At 34.4% G+C, this 23,255-nt stretch overlaps 2 protein-coding genes across 3 annotated transcripts; one reads left to right on the forward strand and one right to left on the reverse strand.

Annotated features, from left to right (window-relative positions):
- Window positions 1–197: 197 nt before the first annotated feature.
- On the reverse strand, window positions 198–14,728 carry LOC145582924 (BAG-associated GRAM protein 1-like). 2 transcript variants are annotated; one of them, XM_081639981.1, is made up of 18 exons: window positions 14,228–14,728; window positions 13,168–13,218; window positions 12,677–12,774; window positions 10,183–10,258; window positions 8,397–8,528; window positions 8,270–8,310; window positions 7,129–7,270; window positions 6,639–6,755; window positions 5,754–5,783; window positions 5,565–5,664; window positions 3,698–3,804; window positions 3,216–3,359; window positions 3,012–3,116; window positions 2,042–2,188; window positions 1,896–1,949; window positions 1,714–1,777; window positions 760–821; window positions 198–657 (listed from the first exon to the last, which is right to left on the reverse strand). In XM_081639981.1, the coding sequence occupies exons 1-18, from the start codon at window positions 14,420–14,422 to the stop codon at window positions 541–543; spliced, it is 1,782 nt and encodes a 593-aa protein (XP_081496107.1). In that variant the 5' UTR covers window positions 14,423–14,728; the 3' UTR covers window positions 198–540. The 2 variants fall into 2 exon arrangements, with proteins under 2 accessions (XP_081496107.1, XP_081496108.1); XM_081639982.1 differs by having other exon boundaries at window positions 12,677–12,784; window positions 14,228–14,316.
- A 3,261-nt stretch (window positions 14,729–17,989) lies between these two features.
- On the forward strand, window positions 17,990–23,038 carry LOC145581878 (NADPH-dependent aldo-keto reductase, chloroplastic-like). Its single transcript, XM_081638909.1, has 8 exons — window positions 17,990–18,171; window positions 20,073–20,204; window positions 20,366–20,416; window positions 20,670–20,746; window positions 21,151–21,238; window positions 21,472–21,747; window positions 22,274–22,519; window positions 22,669–23,038. Exons 2-8 carry the CDS (start codon window positions 20,073–20,075, stop codon window positions 22,750–22,752), a joined length of 954 nt encoding a protein of 317 aa, XP_081495035.1. The 5' UTR covers window positions 17,990–18,171; the 3' UTR covers window positions 22,753–23,038.
- The last annotated feature ends 217 nt before the right edge of the window (window positions 23,039–23,255 follow it).

Consider the following 23,255-nt stretch of genomic DNA (forward strand, 5'->3'; position numbering starts at 1 on the left):
TGTTGATGCCCTATTGGTGAATTTTGGTGAAGGAAACCATATCTGTAATTTATCCAACATGATAATGTTAAAATTGGACTACTTCGACAATCGATTGCTATCTTAAATTATTCAATCTATTTGTTGCCATTGACCAATATGGCATGAAAACAAAACTAGTCTTTGCTCAGTGTTCAAAAAAAATGAACAAACAAAAATCGCAAAACAAAATACACGGGTTTTTATAAATGTATAAATGAAATAAACTTCTTAGTAACATGCTGCAGCCCTAATTACAACAGAATAATTATTCTTCATACTACGTACAACACGGGCTACCACCACCACCACCACCATTAGCTTTATTGCTAAGGGATCAGGGCGAATTCACAACTATAATGCTATCCAGACCTTACATGGAAAAACAATGAACAATTATGACAGCGAATGTAGAAAAGGGATGAACAAGGGTATAAATATAAGCTATGAACAGAGCTGCAGTGCTGCACCCATATCTTGGGACCAAAACTGAAGAAACTATTGAAGTAGAATTGCTTCTAGTCACGCACTTTCTTGTAAATCAGAAGCCATTTGGACGCTGTCATCTGCATTGGTACTAATCCTAGAATTAATGTAAGAGCAAGCTGCATCTAGCATCATGCGCACCTCTCGTTTGTACTGCATGGAAACAACTCAAAAATTAAGTTTAACTGCAATCTCTGCATCAAACCAAGCTGTCTGCTTTTCAAGAGAGAGAAAACATAAGGAGAGGAGATGCACCTCATCAATGGCCCCAGACTTAATTTTAGATTGCATGACACACCATTTCTTAAAGTGAGCACCTATAAAAGACAAGAGCATAAATGTAACTAGTAAAATTATCTGCAATACAGTGTTTAAAATGAAAGAAACTTCAATCAAAAACATAAGCCAAAGCAGAACAGAAAATCAGCTGTGAACTATCGCACCATTTAAATAATTTCACATAGCTCTAGATGCATAAAGTCTCACTCCTGGCAAGTGAAACCAGCAGCAAGGCACTTTTAGAAGGAAGAATGGATAAGAAAAACAACAAAATGTAGAAGGGGGCAGAAATTGTTTAACATAGCAATATTGCCCTGACTTCCGTTGCTTTAAGAGGAATTTATTAGTAAAAATAAGTTTTAACCAGCTAAAATATTTCAAAACCAGTAAAATTCAGGATCTGTATCGCCAACAAACAAATAACTAAGGGAATCCGGAAAAATAATCATGAATCATTTAAATCAGTTTTAATGTAATAATAATTAGTCCAACAAAATTAAAGCAAAAAAGATAGGGCCTAATAATTGTTAATTGCATATTATAAATCAGATATATCCTAAAACAATTGCCTATAGTAGTCAGATTCTTTGAAACCTTATACAAAGTAAATCTATATTTAGCATAATGAAAAGCTCCAAGAACATATAGAATCATAGCATGCACTACAAGAGATAAAGAGAAAAGTAGGGTAAGGGATGATATAAATTAACAGCCGTCACCAACAAAAGTAAGAGAAAATATAGAAGCAATCAGGTTAACAAAATTGAAATCACTGAAGACTTGCAAGGAACAGCATCATTCAATTTGTTGAATCAAGTATCATGGTAAACAGAATCACAGAAAGTAAATCAGACAAATGTTATGCTGTACTAAACAACCAAACAAAATAGAAGTTAGCGGAAAAGAAAAAAAAAAAAAAAAAAAAATTACCTGCTTTTACGTCTATGGTAGAAGATGATTCAGAACAAGTTTCAAGACGCCACCTACAGTGCACCTATTAAAAATGCCAAACATAGGACTAAATTGATATTTTTTTTAAGCCTTGCTGCATGATTAGTATTAATATCAATTAGAAAAATTGTAAATGCAATAATGACTCAGAAGCAGCATACCTCAAAATAAGACCCGAATGGGACATCATGTGCTTGTTGTACTGTTTCAAACACCTAGGGTCAAAATTTTGTACACCGATCAGCCCAAAAGTAGGAACAAAACAAAGAAGTCTCAATAAAGTAGGTTATGATGTACAAAGTCATACCAATACTGTATTGTCTGGTGATAAAACTACATGCTGCCACTCTGTCATTGCCGTGTCTGGGGGGCACATAGGGCTCTTGCATATAGAGCGAAAAGTCATTTCTCTAACTAAACCCTCGTACTCGTCTGTTGAATGCCACTGCCCTATCTGAAAACAGTGAAACAGATGCATATCATATTCAAAACACTGAACAGGAAAACTAATCACAATAAACTTTAGAAAGGACAAAATCTACTCAGTTTTGCACAAAACTTAAATTATGATGAATAGGTCACACATTCAAGGGTGAGAACTTGATAAGAAACAGATACAAAGTTAAGCATCTTGTTACAAAAAAATATTTTTCTTCAATTCAAATTAAGACAAATCATTCTCTAAGAAAATGTTTACTCAATATCTGTAAGCTAAAACAATAAAGTTTGGCAAAGAAAACAACTTACTAGTAGCTACTGCAGCAAAGGAACATAATCCAGACTATTTTATGCTACTGAAACAATGAGGCTTACTGTGCTCTATAGCCAATGTAAATTATTGTCTACTATGTGCAATTCAAGTGGTGCTAAATGTTGAAGACATTATCCCTAAATTCACAATTAGAAACCATCTAGGTCTTCATTATAAAATCTCAATCAGAACACACTAAACTTTTGCTCATCGCCAGACTTGAATTCCCTTTATTTCTCTATCAGACAATATATGTAATTAAGACCAAAAGAAGAGAAATACAGCAAGAAGACAAAGTGTCTTCTAGATGAGCACAAATTAGCATAATTCCATAGTAAATCACATAAGAGAGGCGTACAGAAATATGCTTCAAGATGTGGCAGGCAGATTGCTGGGAACACTGCTTCCGAACAGAAGGGAAAATTAAAGATACATTTTACTTAACTTTGTAAAATATTAGCAAGTGAATAATAAGGTTCAACAAGCAGCAGTTACTTACAAAAAGGAATCAATAAATTGTACTTACACTAAGATTAGAATCCTTCCGTGCTGAACGATAGTCATTTATATAGTTTGAATCATCACTCAACAATAAATTAAAAAATTGCTCAGCTGTGCATGGAAATTTATCCTGAGAAAAAGTTCAAACATTTAGCAGAATTGCATGCAACACAGATACTAACAAATAACCAATTACATGTGTACTTGGAAAAGATGTGTTGTCCCATACATTATATATACTAACAAGCACTTCATCCTTGACAAATGGCTGAAACTTATCTGTCTTTGGTATAATTTCTTCAAGAACTTTAGGCATAAGTTGACCTGTCCGTTTTGAACTGCTATGTGCACGAAGTTCTGATAGTGCCTTAGCCTGTTCAGCAAGTTGATCATAATGGCATTAGGTAGATGAAGAGCACAAATTAATTAATATGATATGATGATGTCATAAATGATTTTGGGGAAATACAAAACAAATTTATTATTTCCAATACAGGCTGAAAATGAGTATGTTAATGAGGGAAAATTCCCTCCAAAAAACTCCACATTCTGTTTCCTTCATATCTTCAAAGTTCATACACAAACTAAATGACCTCCACTTTAAATCACATTGCATAGTTTCTTTTAAAAAAAAAATTAAGGGTGGATGGATCTAATCTACGAACCATTAATAAAAGGCACAATTTAAAGAAAGATTCAACAGATAACAACCTTCTTTTCAGCCTCTAGCATCAAAAGAAAGTTTTTTGCAGAACGTTGCAATATCTTCAAGGCATGATTCCTGTTCCAAAATGATGCAAATTTGTACCTAACTCTCCCTGCAAGGAACAAACAAAAAAATAAGTTAATATAATGGTCCAAAGTAGGTGGCTGTACGACAACAGAGAACATTTTGTAAAAAGGATGAATTCATAATGTACATTTGAAGTGGACAATAATTCTTTATCAAACTGGATGAATTGATGAAAGAGATAATCTAGTAAAGGCCCCAGGCTTGAAACCAAGAAGAGGCCACAATTCCCAGGATAACCCTAAAAAAAAACCCAAGTGAAAAGGTCATCAATACCCTCCAACCGCAACATCACATGATAGTCACATCATCCCAAATAAATGGATTTCTTTGATATGACTAGACATAAATCTCTTCAATAATAAAAAGGCATACCCTAATTAAATACTAACAAAGCTCTTTTAGACATGAAAAATAACAATAATATAGAGAGTGTAGAATGATATATATGTGTGTATATATCAGGACCCAAGCATGGCTCCCTTGGTTAAGTAGGTCGTAAGAAATGATTAAACTTTGGAGGCAAAAGTAATCACACTTGTAAATGCTCCATGACAGACCCTGTACACGCCCATCATACATCCAAATAGGGAAAAAAAAAAAAAAACAATGCATAATGAAATGACCTTCAGACTATTCAGTACCAAGAACCCAAGACACGTGATACATTCATTGGTTCTTGATTTTTGCACACTTTTAGTGGGTCAAAGCATACAGTCTGCATAAATGCCATAAAAAAGACATGGTCCCAATGCGTTTGTAAAAGGAGCTTCAGGAAGGGGGGGTGGGGAATCCTCAAAGAATTCTCAAACTAACATTTCAATCCAGCCAGAGGCTCAGAAAAGAGAGAGTTACACTAAGACACCATCTATACCTATACTGTTGTTAAAAATCAAGGTCAATACAAGTCATCCTGCCACCTGTTTCTCATTTCTAACACCACTGTAATTACAGGCGCACCTAGGTACCAGGTGATAGATGTCAAGCAACTTTACTAGCATAGAGAAGTGATTGCGAAGAGGCGCATCCAAGGCATACAGCTGTTTCATTACACCAAAAATGATCAATATTTAATTGACAGTGCCTCACTTCAATTAGGCACCAAAGAATATTGAAGGACAAAAGTGCCAAAGAATCCTATCCTATTCACCTCCATGCATCTTGAGCTTTTTTATTTACATTGTCTAACATTGCCAATTGACATGATGAATATCAAATGAGTGTCAAGATCCTCTCATGCAAAGATCTTCAACTGCAACAGACTTCCTCCACGTTAAAAATGTATCTACCAAGAACTGAAACCGTAACGTCTCATTTGCAATGTGATGGATTTAACAGTTGATCTATAAATATCATGTATCTATTCAAAGTGAATTATGTAGTATAAAACATTAACAACCCATTCGCATTAGCTTGCTAGACACTACTCTTCCCTTCCACATAAAATTAAGGCTGTTCCTAACGTTCCTCAATGGTTGAAAAGGAGCTCTAAAAAAAATAACTGAACCAATGCCCCACATAAAGTTTACCCATACATCATATCTGATGCTAACTGATAAGATATGCTGCAGTCGACAATGGAAGTAATCAGAAAGCAATTGACAACATTTTCAACAAAAAAGCCACTAGTTGATAAATAACATTAATTTTAAAAGAACAGATACCTTTTTCAGCATCAGCCATGAAAAATTATGAACAAATCATGCAATGAGTTTCTACCACAAGCTTTGAAATAATCCAGACTTTGAATCAATAACTAAAAGCCTAACATCATCAGTCATCACTCACCATCAGAACTTCCCAAAGGCGGTACACCTAGGCCACCAGCACCAAGCCTAAGGATGATTGTAATAGCAGGATTAATTACAGCATGTTGGCTTCTTCGAATCTACAATGAGAAATATATAAGTTAAATGAACTTTTACTGTTTGCCAAGAAAACAGGGACAATGATGTAAATAAGAACAGGAAAACTTACTTCATCTATGTCTTCAAAGGGAATAATCACCTGTAAATTGGACATGTATACAGCGTGAGAAATATATGTTGGCCACAAATATTAGTACTATGTTCAAAAATTCATCTAACAGAGGGCAATGCAAGCCACCAGTAAAGTCACACAGCACCATGCGTCTCTGAATTAAAATAAAGCTAAACATGATATATATATATTCTAAAATATAAAACTTTAAGCCACTAAGCAAAATCAACAGTAGGGTCCCTCAAAAATAACATAAAATAACACAGGAAAATTCTGATAAGAATTTTAGGAATAACAATTGATAAAATAAGGGGCATGTAAAACAGTAGAAGTTATTAGATGGTTAAAATTGAATGAACTAATAGACTTTCTTGTGTTTAACTTCTATGAGACTTTATAATGTTTATGTTACTATTAGACTAAATAAAGCAAAGTCAATCCAATGAATACCATTTATTAAGTACACATACAGGACCCAACATGCCACTGGTATTGTTATTTATGTTAAAAATTATATTTTTACTCTAATTTAAAAGCAATCTTTGCTTATAAATTCTTTTAAAGATACAACAAACACAAATCAAAATTATTTTTCTAGGATTAAAAATACAAATCCACATATATATAATATTAAAGCACATGTGAAGTATCCCCAACCCACTTGCATATACTTATTAATTAAAAATACAGATCCACCTATTTGTTTAACAATTTGATATTTAGGTTGACAAGTACTCAGACATATTTTAATCTTAAATTGGTATATAACGTGTAGAGGCAAGGAAACCTTTCTATACATACAATAACAAAATAAAAAGGGAATCAACTGTGATTACAAATAATTACTACAGGTAAAAAGTAATGTGTGAGGAAAGAAATAACCTTCATCTGCTTAGAAAACACGTTTGAGTGAAAGCAAATGTGCCAAGCGGATATATACATACGACCATGATACAAAAAGGATCTCTCCAGTGCACAGGAATAGCTGTGCTCAACAACCTGCAATATATAATCATCAAATCATATGAAACATGGAATGACCAGATCAGAAAAGAGGAAAGGACATGAATGCATTAAAAACTTTGAGTATAAAACCCACATAGTAAAAGCTATAGATTCCAGTCATTAAGCTTGGGATTTTTACAGTGGCAGAAAACCATAAACAGAATAAAGCAACATTACCAATGGCCACAAAATAACAATCACCAAGACCAAAGTAAATGCAACGCTTTTTTAGAACACTAATCCTTTGACAACAACAATATGTTACCATCTCAAGAAGTTACTTTTGTTTCTGGACAACCTATACAAGAAACATACTCCCTTTACTTCTACTATGAGAAGCGAAATTGTAAGTTCGACAGTAATTCACCTCATCAGCGGGTAGATCAAATATCATTTGCAATGGCCCAGGCTTTTGGTAGACCACCATCGGCTCTTGCTCATCTTTTGGCCCTTGTTTATCTGGAGAAACCCTCCTGTGACCATTTCCTCCACCATAGCCATCTAAAACCCTAAGAAAAATTATTTCAGTCAATAGTGGTAAAAAATTATGCTTCCAAGTAAATTTCCAGACAACCTCAACTATACTAAATCACGAGATCAACAAATTTCATAATATTCACCATATAATCCAGGCTCACATTCAACAACAAAAATAATTTTATAAAAACACAAGACCACTAAACTGTACTCCTTTTGTCCCACATTAATATAGGCCATATATGACTAGAAATGGTATACAAATTTCCTTCAAAACCAAAAATTATCCTTGATAGTTTCTACAGTTGTTGAAAACAAACAATTTACTAAGATACCATGCATCAAAAATCCTAAAAAGAAGTATAGAGTAATATGGAGAATTTCCAATTTTAACTAGCTAGATATGATGAGTGGCCTATTATATTGGAACATCCCAAAATAAAATGTAACCTATTAAAGTAGGACTCTGTAGGGTAGGAAATACAAATGTGTTTTAACCAATCCAGACATGAACAAGCTGATTGCTAGCATCAATAGAAGATTTGATGTGCCCGACGGCTAAAATTACACAAATTTAAGCTTCTAAACTTAAATCAAATAAAAAAATTCTAGCACTCGATACATACTCCAATTCTGAAATAAACTTGCCATTAATGGAGACTCAGAGTACTCAGGTGACTTTGATAACTATTCATTATAATCCAAACTTGCTGATTATAATGTGGCTTCTAGAAAATCTTAAAAGATATTAGTATAAAAGCATGCACATCTCAAATCATGTACTCCAGGGCAGCTGACGAGGCAACAATCTATGGAGGAACCTGGTTCATCCCAACTTTTCTCCCTTACATTGTTGCCACATCACCAAGAAACATAGCTTGCAGGTTCACTAAATAAATTGCCCAGAAATATTCAAATCACTAAGGAGAGTGTTTTCTGACATCCAAAATGGGCCATTTGGAAAATTATTTCAGTAGGCAATAATAAACTGTAAAGATTGGAGAACTTGGCTCACCAAACCAAAATAATACCTGGAAGTGTTTGTAGGAATAGCCTTGATATCAAGACAAACCTGACAGTAATAACACATCAGAACCAAGCTAAAACAGTGAGTTTAACAATATATTTGACAGAAAATAGAAGTTTCAGTGTGAATACCATTCCTGAGGAGCTATCCAGTGGATGCCATACTGCCCCAGAATTATCACCCACAGAATCCACAGATACTGAAACTGAACCGAGAACTGCACTTTTCCAGATTATATCCCAGTCATAGATTGTCACTTTAATCTGCAAATAAGTTGAAGATGAAATACAGTGATTAGGAAGGAAAGGAAAAGAAGGAAATGAAAGGAAGGACATTTGTTCACAAAAAGAATAGAATACGAAGGAAAGGCCTAAACAACATAAAGAACATATCTTTAAATGTAATATACTATATACACATTCCATTGTCTAATACAATAATCCTCATATCATTCAATATAAAGTCTAATTACTTTTCGGCCGAAGGCTATGAGTAGCCTAGGAGGTGACTGAGGTCTGAGGCTCAATAAAGTTGCAACCAGGTAATTTATATTTCTCATTTAATAAATTTGGTGATTGATCTGCTTAATCGTCTTCTTGCCAAGGTTAAAGCTGTTGGCATTTTGTGGATCTGAAGGTGGGGGTGGGGTTCCAACCTTTCACTAGCAATTTGCAGAGGACACAATCCTCTTCCATTCTGATGATCTGTCAGGGTTTTAAAATGTTCTGACAGCTTGTCAGATATTTGACAAGGTTAGAGGCCTTAGATTAATCTAGAGAAATCCCAAATTAAATCTTCTTCCCTAGCCCTTTACATCACTTGCTATGAATGACCCATAACCTACACTCTCACCTTACCTGGTATTCAGCTAAGTCTGAAACTTGGAACAACTTTTTGAAGCCCTATGATGCAATGAATTTCTAGGAGCCTTGATAGATGGGGAAAAAAAAACACATCCAGTCATATATTTCAAGTTTCCCGTTAATAGCCTATTTATGTTTAAGTTCTCAGTTAGTAACAACACTAATAAGGTGGGGGAAGATAAAAGTGACCTGTCTTTGGGTGGTATTACTTAGGATTGTAGGACTTAGGACCTGTCTTTGCGTTGAGCTAAACTGAACTGAACAAAATTGGAGCTGAACTGAACTGATTGGAGCTGAGCTGAAATGAATATTTTATGAGAGAAGGAAATTAGGAGCTGAACTGAAATTAAGTCAAAGTGAACAGGCCCTTAACAAGTGGGTGTCTGAATCTCCAAATCAAGTCCAGAAACATTTTATTGGCATCGAGATTAGTTACAGAATTTTTCACTTAAACCTGATTCACTTTGACATCGAGCCATTAGTGGCAGGTATGATGGTCAGAACATCAGAGGACCGGACAATATGCACAAGTGGGTCCCCATACCTAGCCCTCAAGGATTTTTTTGGTTTGTATGGGTAAAGAGGATGCCTTTTTCCTTTGCTTTTCAAATCTTAATAGTACCTTCTAATTGCACAAGGGTTAAAAATCATATTTCTTGGGATGTGAAATCTAATGATTTCTTGGAACTGTTTTCAACAAAAGACTCCAGAGTCCAGATTTATTCCAAGTCTCTATATAGATTTGTTGGAAGCCTTTCTAGTGTAATCTAAGTCTGACATACGAACCCAGCCACGATGATACAATCCCCTTTCCAATCATCAAACTATGACATGATTGTATCTTGAACTCTTGATAGTAGCAGCACATAGATCAGAATTTATTTATTAAGAAGAAAGATATAGCAAACAAAAAAAGAACCTCAAAGTATATGTATGTGTGTGTCCCCGAACATGCATGCGTGTGCGTATAACTGTGTATACATGTATATATATATATACAACTATTAGTTCATGCATAAATTCACATAATTTGAAGTTGCACCAAAGAAGCTACCTGGATGGGCAACTCATCAACAACGAAGTTAAACTCCTCTCCCCACATGGGATTTCTTGATCCAGGAATCATCGAACTGCAGTGAGAAACGGGCAAGCCTCAAATCAGCAACATAAACACACAAAACAGAGATATATAAAAACTAAGTCATCTCTAGCAATAGCATCCACAAACAAGTTATATAAAACCTGAGCAGCATATAAACAACATAATTAATACTGTTAATAAAGGATAATAACATAACGAGATCCAAGTGCTCACTCCCTGCTATTTTGCATATGTTTCTAAAAAATTTTAAGCTTACGCAAATGCAGATTTACAAAATATAATCTATGTTACTACAATCAACGAGGCAGAAATTAAAAAAAATAAAAATAAAATCCATGATGTAGTGAGAAGTATATATTAAGATTTTATTCTTTAATGAAACATATATTTTAGGGGGTTTAAATGATTTAAGTCTCTTTTAATGCCAGAGTATGCAATGTAGTGACTACATCCTACCTCAACCAGACTAGCATTTGATCAGCAACTAAAAGAGTGGTGGTGATTGTCATTACGACATAGTAGGACAGATACAACACATCTAAACCAAAACCCAGTATATAAATAAGAAAACTCATACACAATCTAATCCTCTAAATGGAAATAGAAGCAATATAGTAACGCACACAAAAGGGGAACAACGGTAGAAAATCGCATAACCCCTATGTCTAGTTGACACTAAACCTGGCAAATGGGTCATTCGGGTCGGGTATGGGTCGGGTCATTTGGGGTCGGGTCAAAAAGTTATCGGGTCAAGTTCGGGTCGGGTATGGGTCGGGTCATTTGGGGTCGGGTCAAGTTTAGGTCGGGTCATTTCGGGTTTCGGGTTGATTTTGGGTCAACTGATAGTCAGGTCAGGTTTTGGGTCAACATTTCGGGTCGGGTCAGTTCGGGTCAATCTTCGGGTCGGGTCATATTCGGGTCGATGCATTGGGTTAAATTCAACTCTATATAAATATATACTACCTCCGTTTCATATTATTTGCAACGATTTGACATAAAGTAGAGAGGAAAAATGTCTAATGGTTGCAAATAATATGAAACGAAGGTAGTATATAATTATATATTTTTTGACGAGAAACTCACTATATTTATTAAGGCTACTTTTTTCATGGAATACAGTAATTGTTTGACTTTAGATTATTTTGTAATTTCATTTGGTATTGAACATTATGTTATGTACGCATTATTATTGTACTATTTTTTTTTCTAGACTTGTGAGAATTGTGACTTTTATTCCGAGCTTTAGTTAATTTTTTTAATCTTATGGACACACTCCGTAGAATAGTCGTTAAATTTCAATCTTTTTACAATTTTGTAATAACTTATAGAAATAAAAGGCCGAAGAAATCGAGAAAAGTAATGCTCAAAATATGTAAATTACTTACACTCTTACATATTACAAATTAATAAAAAAAATTAAGTCAGTTTGATTGCGGTTTTTTTCTATTTCGGTTTGCTCAGGCCAAGTCTTTAGCTTAAATAGATTCTGGTCATTTAAGGTATAAGATAATTTAGATTCGGGTCACTTTGGGTTTTGAGTCTATTTGGGTCAATTAATTCAAGTTAAAAGTCGGGTCAACTTCGGGTCTCGGGTCACTTCGGGTTGGGTCATTTCGGGTATCGGGTCGGGTCATTTTGGGTTTCGGTTTAAGGTCGGGTCAATTCCACTTCGGGTCGGGTCGGGTTGATTCGGGTTTTGGGTCAATTTCGGGTCATTCGAGTCGGGTCATCGGGTTTGGGTCAGAGTTGCCAGGTCTAGTTGACACTGTCTAAGACACTAGCTCAAGTGTAAAAAAAATTTGGGATAATGTGGCGTTCTAGAACAAGATTATGAAGTTATGATGGTAACTGCATATATATAATATCTACATTACAATTTTATAGGCGGAAACAAAACAGAACAATTTTCATAATTTTTTAAGCTAAAAAAATCTAAACAACATAGCAACTCAGGTCATATCAGACTATCAGTAACACGGTAAAGCTACCACCTGGCCTATAAAGAGCAAATATTACTATAAACAGCTGAATATACTGAATTGACAATAATGACAAACACACAGCAGAAGGGAATTGCCAAAGCAATAACCAGTAACCAGTGACTCGTCCTTCACAAGAGCTTCCTTGCTATGACTGTTATTTTTTTTTTTTCTTTTTAGGTTGGGGGGGGGGGGGGGGGGGTGGGGGGGGCATATTGATACAGCCTTGCCCTCATGGATGCATAAAGGCAACTCTGTTAAGCCAATAATTGCAGGATTTTAAAATCGAATTCAAATAATTACGTATGTGATCAAAATTGAAAATAGAAGCAACATCAATAGAAAAGTCTAAAAACAAAGAAACAACTTAACCTTGTTTTATTTATTCCAAAAAGCTACATTAAAAGTCCTATATTGAATTAGGCGTGATAAAACATCAAGGTATTAAAGTCAAACATTCTTAATACCTGAATCTTTTCTCCATACCGCAAGTAACAATAGCATAAGGATCTGATGTGCCATTCAGATTTGCAGCGATAAGATTCTTTGCAGCCAAAAGCCCAACCTATAGGGAACTAGATTCAATATAAGTGGTGCTCAAACAGAAAATCAATTTTAAATCCACTCCTCAATAAAATTCCTTCCATAATGTTTGATACCTTTTTTCCAAACATAATGAAAGTAAGCATATCACAGAGCACCCCAATAGTTGAATAACTCTTATTCAAATACAACATACATCTACATCAACATCTTTGAAACACACCGACGTCCCAAAAAGGTTTAAACATTTTATAAAACAAACGCAGTAGATGTATTTTGTATCTACATCTTACATAACATGTCAAAATTTACACTTTAAAATCAGAATACATGCTTTGTCTGTGATTTACTGGCATTACGTGAATTCTTCAGCACATATCAAAAAAGAAAATTTGATGCCGAACCTTGACCATACCTTGATCAAATACCCTGCGTGAGTTTGAGGATCACATTTCAGCTTGCCAATCTACAAAATAATTGCAGAACTGCATGTCAAGAAAGGTGGAATTACTCCAAGATATCAAACAATCAGATGTAGCATGCCCCCTAGATTAACAAAGGTATATTAGCCTATTAGGCTTCTCTAGCTGGCTGATGTTGGCAATCAATTGAACATTACAAACTCAGAAAAGGACAAAAAAATTGATACGATCAAAATTGGGGTTAAGGTACCAAGTGAAAAGCGGGGAATACCCCAAAGTTGAAAAGGCAAAGAGAGAAAGGGAGCAAGAAAAACATCACTTATCACTGTTCAAGTGATTCCACAATTCACAAATTATGGTATCACAAAACATATCTTAAAAGTGTACTCTAGAATAACAACGCAAACCCTTTCCCCTTATTCATGGTTCTCTCAATCACACAGACATATGAGTCACTACTATCAAGTACGATATCTTCCATGATATCAGTATAGCACTTAGCATCGCGCTTCACTGATACGTGTAACTCCAATTCATTCTCCAAAATGTTAATGACAAAAAAATCAACCTTACTAAACAAGTTCTATGGTCAAGATTGATAAACCATTCTAATAATGTTGAAGGCAATCAAAAAACTTACTCAAAGTCAAATCGCGCCATTGTAATTCAAGTAACAAAAATTAGTGCACTACCACAGTACCACCTTTCTAATAAAACATTAAATACAATCAATAATCTTACATTACTCATTTCCTTTTCTTTACATCCTACAACAAGTAAGAGCGCACTTACTCCGAAAGCGAAAACAATATAAAACCCAAAAGGGAAAAGAAACCTCCTACCATAAAAAAAGCTTAAAGTAGTACAAAACCAAATTAAGAAAAGAATCAAAACAAACTACACATTCAATTTTCCACCAAACTATCCATTTCCACTATCAAACTAATCAACAAAACAATAATCCAATAAAGCAATACTTCAAAGAATACCAAAATTTACCAAAAATAATGCCAAAATTTTACAAAAAAATAGGAAAATTGGAAGAAACCTTACTTTATCTCTCTCCTCAAGAGTATCAGCAGAACCAATAGTCTGACCAAAACCATGACTACTGCAATCAACAAGACTGAAGTACCAGTAAGCAGCAATCACAAAGATGGCGGCGACAAAGGTAACTTCAATCTCCCACAACGACGGAAAAAGTGAATCAAACGCCATTTGAACCATCAATCTCGCCGGAAAATCCATCGGAAAATGAAAAAACACGCCAGAAAATCGGAGAAAATCGTTAGAAAAACGGTTTGAAGTGATCGATTTCTAGGGTTTTGCGAAAATGATGAAATTGATGAAGAAATTCCATGAAAAAGAGGGAAGAATTAGAGGAGAGAGAAAAATGGGTCAATTAAGGGTGGTTGGACTTTGGAGGGAGAAATTGGAATTTTAGGAATTTTATGTTTTTTTGTCGGGAATTAATGACGTGGATTTTTGGTGGTTTTTATTTTTGTTTTTAATGCCGCGTAACCGTTTTTTTGACGATTTTGCCCTTGATGTTTTTAATAGTGGTGTTGAAAGAAGGGGAGTTTAAAGGGGTATTTTGGTAATTTTTCGGGGATGATGCGATGAAATTGTAAAACGAACTGTTTGAAAGAGGATTTTGGGGGGAGGTGGGGTGGTTTGAGTGTGTTAAGGGAGAGTGAGAATATGGATTAGCATAAACATAACGTTTTTCAAGTTCCAAGAAGGTAGGGAATCAAATCTAAATCTTTTGTTTTTTTTTAATAGAAATTTAAAATTTAAAATCTAATTAAATACTTTTTGTAACGTGGTTCATGATTTTTATTTATTATAGATTTTTAATTTATTAAACTTTTTATAATGGTTGTGTGAAAAGATTGTCGAGGAATAGTATGAACTATTGAAGTGTAACGTGTTTTTTTTTTTTTTTTTTTTTTTTTTTTGCTCACGAGGGGCTTGAAGTGTAACTTTGTCCGTAGATGAGAGGTCGCTTAATTGATTATAGTATTAAGGGATTGTACTCAAGATTTGTGATCAAATATGGTTCAAATTAATTAATTACAAGTAAAAAAATCCAAATGTAATTTGTAATAATTTGACTTGACGTAATAAATTTCAACTAAGTTTAATAAGTTCAGATGAATAGATGACACACGTAAGCTATACAGTGATCAAATATTATTCGCAACACTTATAATGTATTGTATTAGATTAATCATATTAGCCTTTATAATGATACTACATACTAGGCATATTTGGTCCACATTTTCACTTTATTTAGGAAAAATAAGCTAAGATAATTTTAAATAAGATATTCTTGGGAAATATAACATCTAATAAACTTTTATAAGGGTTAATAACGATTACTGTTAAAATAAGCTTTAATAAGATCTTATAAATTTAGATGAGGGATATATATATTTAAAAAAAATAAAAATAAATAATGTTCGAGAAAACTAGACATATTTAAAAAAACAGTAGGTAAATAAAACACACCCTATATTAGTGAAAATTTGTTATTTCAATTGATAAACCTTGCAAGTGATAATTTTCAATTCAATGGACAAAAATCATGTTTTGAGACGGTGCGTATTGTCGTATTGTACGAAACAATATTGGTTACGTCTAATTTTTCCGAACGTTCATATTTTATTTATCTTTCTTCCTATCTAATAGCTTATTGACCTTTGACCATTAACAACTTCTATCACGAAAGTGAGGGATAACTCAATTGGTTAGAGTTTTCTCTGGATATCATAGATCCTAAGGGCCTGTTCTTTTCAGCTTATTTTCAGTTAAGTTCAGTTCAGCTCCAATAAGTTAAGTTAAGTTCAGTTCAGTTCTTAATTTCCGGCTTGACCACTTCAGCTTAATTTCAGTTCAGTTCAGTTCGCTCTAATCAGTTCAGTTCAGTTCAGCTCCTAATTTCCTTCTCTCATAAAATATTCATTTTAGCTAGGGCTGTTCATCAGTCCAAGACCGGAAATTAGAATTTTAAGAACTGAAGACCGGATCGATTAAGCTAGGACCAAACCCAGATCGGATCGAAAGAATCGATCTAAAACCCGGACCGGACCGCTTTGGACCTATTTAAGAACTTTTTTTAAAAAGAATTCTACTTTTTTTAATAATTTTATGGAAAATTCGAAAAGTAAAGGAAAGTCTACACTTTAACGTCTTTTTTTTTTGTATATTTAGTACAAAATTAAAAAGCTCATAAATTTAAAGTTTTTTAAGGTTATTAAGGATAATTTTAATCATTATTTAAATTTTCACGCATATTTTTAATAAAAAAATCGGTCTGATTCAAAATCGGTTTTTATAAGGTTTTGGATCGCACCGGACCGAAGATCGAAAAAACACATTTCTAGACCCGAAGACCGGACCGACGGTTCGGGGTCGACCCGAGGTGAACCGGTCCATTTTTTCGGTCTGTACCGATTTATGAACACCCCTAATTTCAGCTCTATTCAGTTCAGTTCCGTTCCAATCAGTTCAGTAAATGTGAACAGACTCTTCATTCTCTCATAAAATATCCAGTTCGGTTCATCTCAGCTTAGTTCAGTAAGTCAGAACAGGCCCTAACTCCAATGGCAAGCTAATTGTCAAATTAGCTTGCCATGCCACCTAGGATTGCAAAGTTATTTTTCCTTTAAGCTAATTTATACCACGATGGTTAAGCTAATTGTCATTTAGTTTTTTCAACTATTTTTTAAAATAATTAATATTTTATTAGAGACAATTAATTTCTAAGCTAATTAGTTAAGAGATTGAGATTGATTCTATCTTTGCCCTTTTGGCTCTCTAAACCTTTTTTTAAAAAAATTCTACCACGCCTAAGGCCTAAGAATCACCTCTACAACTATATTTTGTCGAAAATGACCTTCGAAAACAAGGGTACTATTTCAACCCCAATTGAACATAGCTCCTCTTGTGTGCGGCTAGCCACATTGTATGATCGTTTGTAAAAAATATAAAGTAACCCCTATAACACTGACTGAGTAACCCTTATAATACTGACAAAGTAACCCGTGTAACATTGACCAAGTAACCCCTATAACACCAATGAAATACCCTCTATATATGATGGCTGGCCTCACAATGTGGCCAACCACATATAAGAATTTGTGATTTTATTAATATATCAACCGCTCTTTTTGGCAAGTTTTTTTTGCGTAAAACTAAGTTGCTCGACTAAACTAATTTCACTTTTTTTTTTAGCTTAATTGGTCAAGCTAGTAGCTACGGGATTTCTAAATTGCAAGCAAATCTCTACCTATAGGCTTACAACCACTAAAGATGTTTCAAAAAAAAAAAATGTTACTATCCATAGGACAACATGCTAACGTCATGTGTCACCTTTCATTCAATATGAATTGGTGCCATATGTGCGCCATGTGTCATCACCCTTATCTATAAAAAACTCTCACGCCATTGAATTGTAATGATGTTTAATATAATTGAAAAACTCTTCATCAATGTGATTTTAATTCTCTATAATAATATTTAATCTAATTGAAAAATTCTTTATGTGTATATCCTCCCTATTTAAATTTGATATATTCTTATATACATTACTGAAAAATAATATAGTATTATATTTTACATTCACTTATTAATATTGTTCAACATTAACCTTTCAACTTTCATAATTAATTTTGAATTTTGAACAAATTTATAGATTTATGATATACCGGTGCATCACCCAACCCAACAGGTAGTTTTCCTTTAATACCCAACCACACAATTCCATTACACGAAAATACAAAATCAAACACTTATTAAAGAAAGTGATTTTATTGCCTACACCACCACGTGTACTATTCTCGAGGAATCCTATTCAAAAACCATTTCATCAACCGGGAAAATCTCTTTTCTGTTTTACACTCTTTCTCGCCGGAAAATTCGCAACTCCGCTTCTCAACGCCGGAACACCGCCGTTACGCCACCATCTCCGCCCATTTTCCTCTTTTTCTCCTTCGGTTTGTTCCTCTTCTCTGAACTTCATCATTTCAGCAATTCCGCTTTATCAATTGCTAATTTATCATATTATTAATGCGTATATCTTATGGATTTTAGAGTTGTCTGAAATTATGGCATGGAATATCGTATATGTATGTGATTGTGCATTATGGTTATTGATTGTGATTTATATGTTGATGATATTGGTTTTTGGATGTTGGTATTGTTATTGATTTTGAATGTTGTTTTTCTGTTTTTAATATCTATATAATCAAAATTATTGGTTGAATTTGCATGTAAATTTGTAATCCCTGGTTATTATAATGTTCCGATGATAGACTGAGAGTGAGTGAACCTCGGGTTTGGGTACGTGTACAAGTGTCTGATGCAGCTATTTTGTGAAATTATTTCATGATTTTAGTTTAAATTAAAATGGAGGGTTGAAGTGTCCTGTACTCATACGAGTCATACCCATGTTTGAGTGTTGAGGATCTGAGATGAGTACCTAAGGTTATAGGATGAGTTTGTGTAACATAGGGTGAACTAGGTAGGTAATTGAGCTGGGTGAGTTGTTTTCGGTTGAATTTGAATTCTGTTTGGAGTTAGGTTTGGTTTTCGTTAGGAGAGTTTAGGTGAGTTAGACTAGTCCTTGATCATTGGGAATTGTCCCTTCGGTGTATTTGGCTTGTTAACCGATGGGAATTGATTAGTTTACGAGAGTGGGATGTAGTTTTATGATTTTGGCTTATCTTGGATTGAGGGTTGAGGTTTTCAGTAGGTTGGTAAGTGACAATTTGATCATTTTAATTCGATTGTGCTATGGGTTGAATATCCGAAAAGGGATTTCATGATGTTATGAGGGTCTTACATGATGACCAAGTGTTAATAACCAAGATCATGGCGCTGTTGTTAGATGAATCAAGTTCTAATGGTAAAAGGGGGGTGAGGTTGATCTCAATGGAGGATTGTTTGTCAGCTATGTATGGAGCAAAGTGTCTTAGCTCCAGTGAGTGTCTTTCCTAATGCTATTGGTTTGTTTGAAATCTTTGAATAATGCATAAAAGCATTAAATTCTGGATCAATAAAGTCATATTCACATACGATGAGTGTTGATTACTTACCAAAGCTGGCATTAATGTTTTTGTGCTAAGTATCTGTGCTTCAATTTTTAAGTTTATGGTGGGCTTGTGGTGAATATTTTGATGAAAACTCAACTGGTAACATTGTTCTTGAGGATTTCACTGGAGATGTTCTATGTTTATTAATTTCTTGCTTATATGTATAAGAGTTTTACATTTGGCTTATTGGACTCATTGGCTGGTTTATGTACCCCTGTATTATATGATTCCCAATTTGGGGTTCTGTGTGTTGAATTATTTACACAAATTTTCCAATTTCCTTTTTGTGGTTGATTATTTCGGCAAGGCAAGGAATGTTAAAGATGGTGTGATGAATTGGGTATAGAGAAAGAGCTAATGTTGATAGTGCATAATAAGTTTGTGAGGATTTGTTTGGAAAGGAATCAAGTGAGTTCATTAGAGAGAAAGGAAGGGGAACTGCTATGTATATAGAAGAGATCAAAGGGAGAGGTGGAATGAGGAGTATAATTGAGTGAATTTAACTCGAATATGCTTATGATGAGAGTGTGCAATTGCTCAAACAACTCCCATTTGATGATTTAATAGCACCAAATTACAGTTTACTACATTTTTTTAGAGATATCAAGAGAATATCTCTTGATATCAATAGAGTTATTAAGAGAATATCTCTTGATATCAATAGAGATATCAAGAGAATATCTCCTTTCATCAATATAATCAAGCTTTCTCTCTCTAAGATTTCTCATAACTCTATCACAATTTTCTCCCAAAATTTACTTCTTTGTCATTTTTGTATATCTGAATTTTCAATTCTTTAACAGATGGCTGCTGAAATTGTAAATGGGCCAACCCATTTTGAATTGAATACTGGCACTAAGATTCCATCAGTTGGTCTTGGTACCTGGAAAGCTTCTCCTGGTGAAGTTGGCCAAGCTGTTATTCAAGCTGTTAAGGTCTGTTGGTTTTCACTCTCTTTTGTGCTGATTAAATGCATCTTTTACTTTTAATTGATCAATTTTATTTTTCCAGAATATGCCAGTAAACTATACTTCATAATTCATAGTTTGGATAAAATGTTCCATTTTCACCATATCTATGATACTCCTTTTTGCAGGCTGGTTATAGGCATATTGACTGTGCTGCTGTTTATGGTAATGAGCAAGAGGTAAGTATCCCATTTATCTCATAAGAGGGGGTGCTTCTTTATTTAATTTATCTTATTCGTTTCAGCAACACTGAACTTATATACTTCTGGCAATCCATAGTTCCTGAAATAGATGTGCAATTCGTAATTTAGGATGTTATACTTTAATTTCTGCAGTATTTGCATTTTGTTTGGGGGGCAACGATTGGCATTTGTTTTGAATAGTTGTCAATTATTACTGGTTAGACAAATTTGATTGAAATTGTTTTTTTAGGTAGGCAAGGCCCTTAAAGAGTTATTTGACAGTGGAGTAGTGAAACGTGAAGAACTCTGGATCACATCAAAGCTCTGGTAAGTGTTTTGAATGCGAAGAAAAAGATTATTTTTCTCAAGCAATTGTTATACCGTAATTGCCCTATTCTTAAGGAAATTCTTCAGTGATTCTTTTGCCTATTATAAACTTATCTGATGTGATGTGGACTTCTTATGAATCTGAAGGTTATCAGTGTTACTGTTCTTGTTGCTGTTGTACACTTCTACAGTTGTACTCCTATTAATATTGCTACTGTTGCCTTTTCTGTAATGATTTATTTATTTATAGTTTCTGAAATTGGTTGATCTGATCAGTAATCTCTTTTTGATTTAAATAAAGATGAATTCATGAATCAAACATGATTATACTGTATGCAACATGAAATTTCAATTACTGTTTCAGCTTTCTCATACAAGAGTATGGCTGTTGTGAAATTCTGCAGGTGCAGTGACCATGCTCCTGAAGATGTCTCCAAGGCCTTGAGCAAGACTCTCAAGGACCTGCAGCTCGACTATATTGACTTGTATCTTGTATGCCTCACTACTCTAAATTCTGATTGAGAAATATAGTGTACTAAAAGACGAGTCATTTTACCACCTTCTAAATCCTTACTGTTATGTGTGTAATTTAGTAGGACTGTAAGGGCTTCATTTTCTAATCGAGCTTCATTAGAATTCATTTTGTTATTGGTTTATATCCAATTTTCTCTTCTTGCTAATCTTGCAAGTATGGAAATTTGAATTAGTGCTACTGTACAATGCAGATTCACTGGCCAATTCGCACTAAACCAGGCTTGCAGGGATTTAGTGCTGATGTTTTGGTTCCTCTGTGCCTTCCTGAAACATGGGCTGCAATGGAGGGTTTATATGCCTCAGGTCAGGCACGTGCCATTGGAGTGAGCAACTTCTCCACCAAGAAGCTTGAAGATTTGCTTGGGTATGCTAAGGTTCCTCCTGCTGTGAACCAGGTTGAATGCCACCCAGTCTGGCAGCAGCCGGCACTTCACAATCTGTGCAATTCTGCTGGTGTTCATCTGACTGTAATGGCCTCTATCTTACATCTTTATTCCGCAAACAAAATTATGTGCTCCAAATTTTTTGTTGTTAAACTGAAGTTCAAATTAAAGCTTTCACTGTTGATTTCTAAAACACTTTATCTATTTTTGATCAACTTCAAAGTTTTGCCTAGTGCAATTCGAGCTATGATTATTACCAAACTGTTATACCTAGAATCGAAGACTATTGTAAATCTGATTAATACCACCCATACATTCTTTAATGGGTGTGAAGTGTGACGAAACTCTTATTTCAAGGTAAAATGTAATGCAAGTATGCAATAGGAATTTCTATAAGATGTCAAGAGATTAGCATATTACTTCGTATAAATTTGTTAGTCATCTGGTTAATTGGAGGAGCATGCTATGAACTGGTTTTTGGTTTATATTCTTCAATTCAGTTGTTTACCCCTAACTTTATATTATATATTCTTTTAGCTTTGATCTTGCTTTACCACTTATATGTGTGGCCGATTTGATGGAGAGAATCTAATACATGAGTTTCTGGCAGGCCTATAGTCCATTGGGATCTCCAGGGAACTGGATCAATGGGGATGTCTTGAAAGAACCAGTAGTGATTGAAATAGCTGAGAAGCTTAACAAAACACCTGCACAAGTAGCCCTTCGCTGGGGAATTCAGAGTGGTCATAGTATCCTTCCTAAGAGTGTAAAGGACTCACGGATCAAAGAGAACTTCAGTGTTTTTGATTGGTCGATTCCATCAGAGCTCTTCTCCAAGTTTAATACCATCCCCCAGGTCAGTAAACCTCTGAAAAATGTTACACTCTAGATTTCTGGAAGAGCATAGATAAAGAAGGCACACACAAAGCTATATATTTTGCATGTTTTCCTGTTGTATAGTCCTTCCATCATGATTTATGTGCTTGTTTCTTCTGTTAATTACAGCGAAGGCTGCTGCGTGGAGATTTTGCAATTCAAGAAACTGGCCCTTACAAAAGCGTGGAGGAGTTATGGGATGGTGAAATCTAATGGCAGTAAAAGGTCTTCATTTTCAAGATTTACCCCCCCCCCCTCTTTTTTTTTTTTTTTTTTTCTTATTACTAGAGTGAACTTGTGCATTAGCACAGATATATTCATTTATCTAATTTGCTAAGAGAGATGATTTGACTTAAAATGTGGAAGTTTAAGATTTGATGTGTTTATCAACAAAAGTCCGGAACAATTAATATAGTAGTTGTTTCGGACTTTTGGTTATTGAATTTTGATACATAATTGCATGTGTTCATTGCCAAACTTTTTCTTGGCACATAAAGAAAAAAGGTCAGTCAGTGTGTATGGTTAAAGTCATAAAAAACCTATGCTTCAATGGGAAGTTTTATGGGCAGCCAGCAAGCAAGTCTTGTCTTTCAATTGATCGAAGAGCATCTTTTGCGTGGTTGTGCGAGGATCACATTTTCATTTGATTCCAAAACTTTGCTTTTAATGGAAAGAGAATCCATTTGTTTTAAAAAAGAGAAAATTCATTGTCTTGA

Source organism: Chenopodium album, chromosome 15 (assembly GCF_948465745.1).
Source record: "Chenopodium album chromosome 15, dcCheAlbu1.1, whole genome shotgun sequence".
NCBI classification, from domain to species: Eukaryota; Viridiplantae; Streptophyta; class Magnoliopsida; order Caryophyllales; family Amaranthaceae; genus Chenopodium; species Chenopodium album.